This window comes from Chiloscyllium punctatum, chromosome 4 (genome assembly GCF_047496795.1).
Source record: "Chiloscyllium punctatum isolate Juve2018m chromosome 4, sChiPun1.3, whole genome shotgun sequence".
In the NCBI taxonomy this organism is placed as follows: Eukaryota; Metazoa; Chordata; class Chondrichthyes; order Orectolobiformes; family Hemiscylliidae; genus Chiloscyllium; species Chiloscyllium punctatum.
In genome coordinates, this window is record NC_092742.1 from 2,740,817 (window position 1) to 2,743,047 (window position 2,231).

The 2,231-nt window shown below is 67.1% G+C and overlaps 1 protein-coding gene across 1 annotated transcript in view; it reads left to right on the plus strand.

Moving 5' to 3' along the window:
- The first annotated feature begins 1,733 nt into the window (after positions 1–1,733).
- The window catches only part of nek9 (NIMA related kinase 9), an 80,576-nt gene continuing 80,078 nt past the window's right edge, over positions 1,734–2,231 (plus strand). The window contains 1 exon segment of the mRNA XM_072567964.1: positions 1,734–2,021. Coding sequence (XP_072424065.1) covers positions 1,827–2,021 — 195 coding nt within the window. The 5' untranslated portion in view covers positions 1,734–1,826.

Sequence of the window (2,231 nt, forward strand, 5' to 3'; positions counted from 1 at the left end):
TCTATGGCATATCCTCTGACTGAGTCAGGGCCTAGTGCCAGACCACAGCTTCTCAACAACTGGGGCAGATGGCACCAGGTTGGGCCTTGGCTGTTTCCAATGTGCCCTCAGAATGGTTAGCCAGTGCAGCCATGAAAATAGTGTGGGTCTGGGTGGGATACTCTTCAGTGGGACTCATTGGGCAGAATGGCCTCCTACTACACCGTATGACGAGAACAGCAACTCTGAGATATTGCTATTTTCTGATCAAAACCAGGAACTTTCTGGGGACACTCAGTGGGCCCTAGAGTTGACATGTTCATCACCTCGTTCTGACCCTCATTAACATTAACATCCCACCACAGACACTGCTGGACCTGCTGGGTTTCACATTTGGAGAATATAGAGACCTTTGTTTTATTATTTGTCTCATACAGAGGGTGAGACTTGAACCCGAGCCTCCTGACTCAGAGGTAGGGGCACTACCACAACACACAAGCCAGCCACTGGGTCACGTGTGTGTGCTCAGACAGGTGCTTATGGTCAAGGGAGTGTCACAGCCTCCTCCAGCCGCCAGGGGGCACGGTCAGTGCGGTCCTCCAGCCGCCAGGGGGCACGGTCAGTGCGGTCCTCCAGCCGCCAGGGGGCGATCATTGCGGTCCCGACAGCAGGGGGCAGTCAGTGCGGTCCTCCCGACAACAGGGGGCAGTAAAGGCCCTCCTCCAGCCGCCGGGGGCGGTCAGTGCGGTCCTCCAGCCGCCAGGGGGCACGGTCAGTGCGGTCCTCCAGCCACCAGGGGGCACGGTCAGTGCGGTCCTCCAGCCACCAGGGGGCACGGTCAGTGCGGTCCTCCAGCCGCCAGGGGGCGATCAGTGCGGTCCTCCAGCCGCCAGGGGGCGGTCAGTGCGGTCCTCCAGCTGTCGGGGGCACAGTCAGTGCGGTCCTCCAGCCGCCAGGGGGCGGTCAGTGCGGTCCTCCCGACAGCAGGGGGCAGTCAGTGCGGTCCTCCCGACAACAGGGGGCAGTAAAGGCCCTCCTCCAGCCGCCGGGGGCGGTCAGTGCGGTCCTCCCGTAGCCAGGGGGCGGTAAGTGCGGTCCTCCCGTAGCCAGGGGCGGGAAGTGCGATCCTCCCGACACCAGGGGGCGGTAAGTGCGATCTTTCCGTGGCCAGGGGGCGGTAAGTGCGGTCCTCCCGATACCAGGGGGCGGTAAGTGCGGTCCTCCCGACAGCAGGGGGCGGTAAGTGCGGTCCTCCCGACAGCAGGGGGCGGGAAGTGCGGTCCTCCCGACAGCAGGGGGCGGTAAGTGCGGTCCTGCCATGTCCAGGGGGCGGTAAGTGCGATCCTCCCGACACCAGGGGGCGGTAAGTGCGGTCCTCCCGACACCAGGGGGCGGTAAGTGCGGTCCTCCCGACAGCAGGGGGCGGTAAGTGCGGTCCTCCCGACAGCAGGGGGCGGTAAGTGCGGTCCTCCCGACACCAGGGGGCGGGAAGTGCGGTCCTCCCGACAGCAGGGGGCGGTAAGTGCGGTCCTCCCGTGTCCAGGGGGCGGTAAGTGCGGTCCTCCCGACAGCAGGGGGCGGTAAGTGCGGTCCTGCCATGTCCAGGGGGCGGTAAGTGCGGTCCTCCCGACAGCAGGGGGCGGGAAGTGCGGTCCTCCCGACAGCAGGGGGCGGTAAGTGCGGTCCTGCCATGTCCAGGGGGCGGTAAGTGCGGTCCTCCCGACAGCAGGGGGCGGTAAGTGCGGTCCTGCCATGTCCAGGGGGCGGTCTGTCTGGCGAGGTGGTCGCGGCCTCGGGCCTCAGGCTGAGGGACGGTGCGGCCTCTCTGTGGGCCCTCAGCCGCCGCGATGGACCTGAAGCCGTTTGAGCGGCACCTGGCGTCGGTGAGCTCCGAGTTCGGCGGCAGTGAGTCCGGCCCCGGCCCCGGCCCCGGCCCCGGGGAGTCGCTCCTGAGTGAGGCCGGGGCCGAGGTTCACTACATCCCGGTGAAGATCCTGGGCAGAGGAGCGTTCGGGGAGGCCACACTGTACCGGAGAACAGAGGTGAGGCTGGGCCCCGGGGGTGAGGCTGGGCCCCGGGGGAGGGTGAGGCTGGGCCCCGGGGGGGGGGGTGAGGCTGGGCCCCGGGGGTGAGGCTGGGCCCCGGGGGGGGGGGGGGGGCTGTAGTATCCCCGTCACAGGCACCGTGACTACACTCCCTCCTCCCCCCCCACCCCCTCCTCCCCCCCACCCCCTCCTCCTCACCCTCCCCCC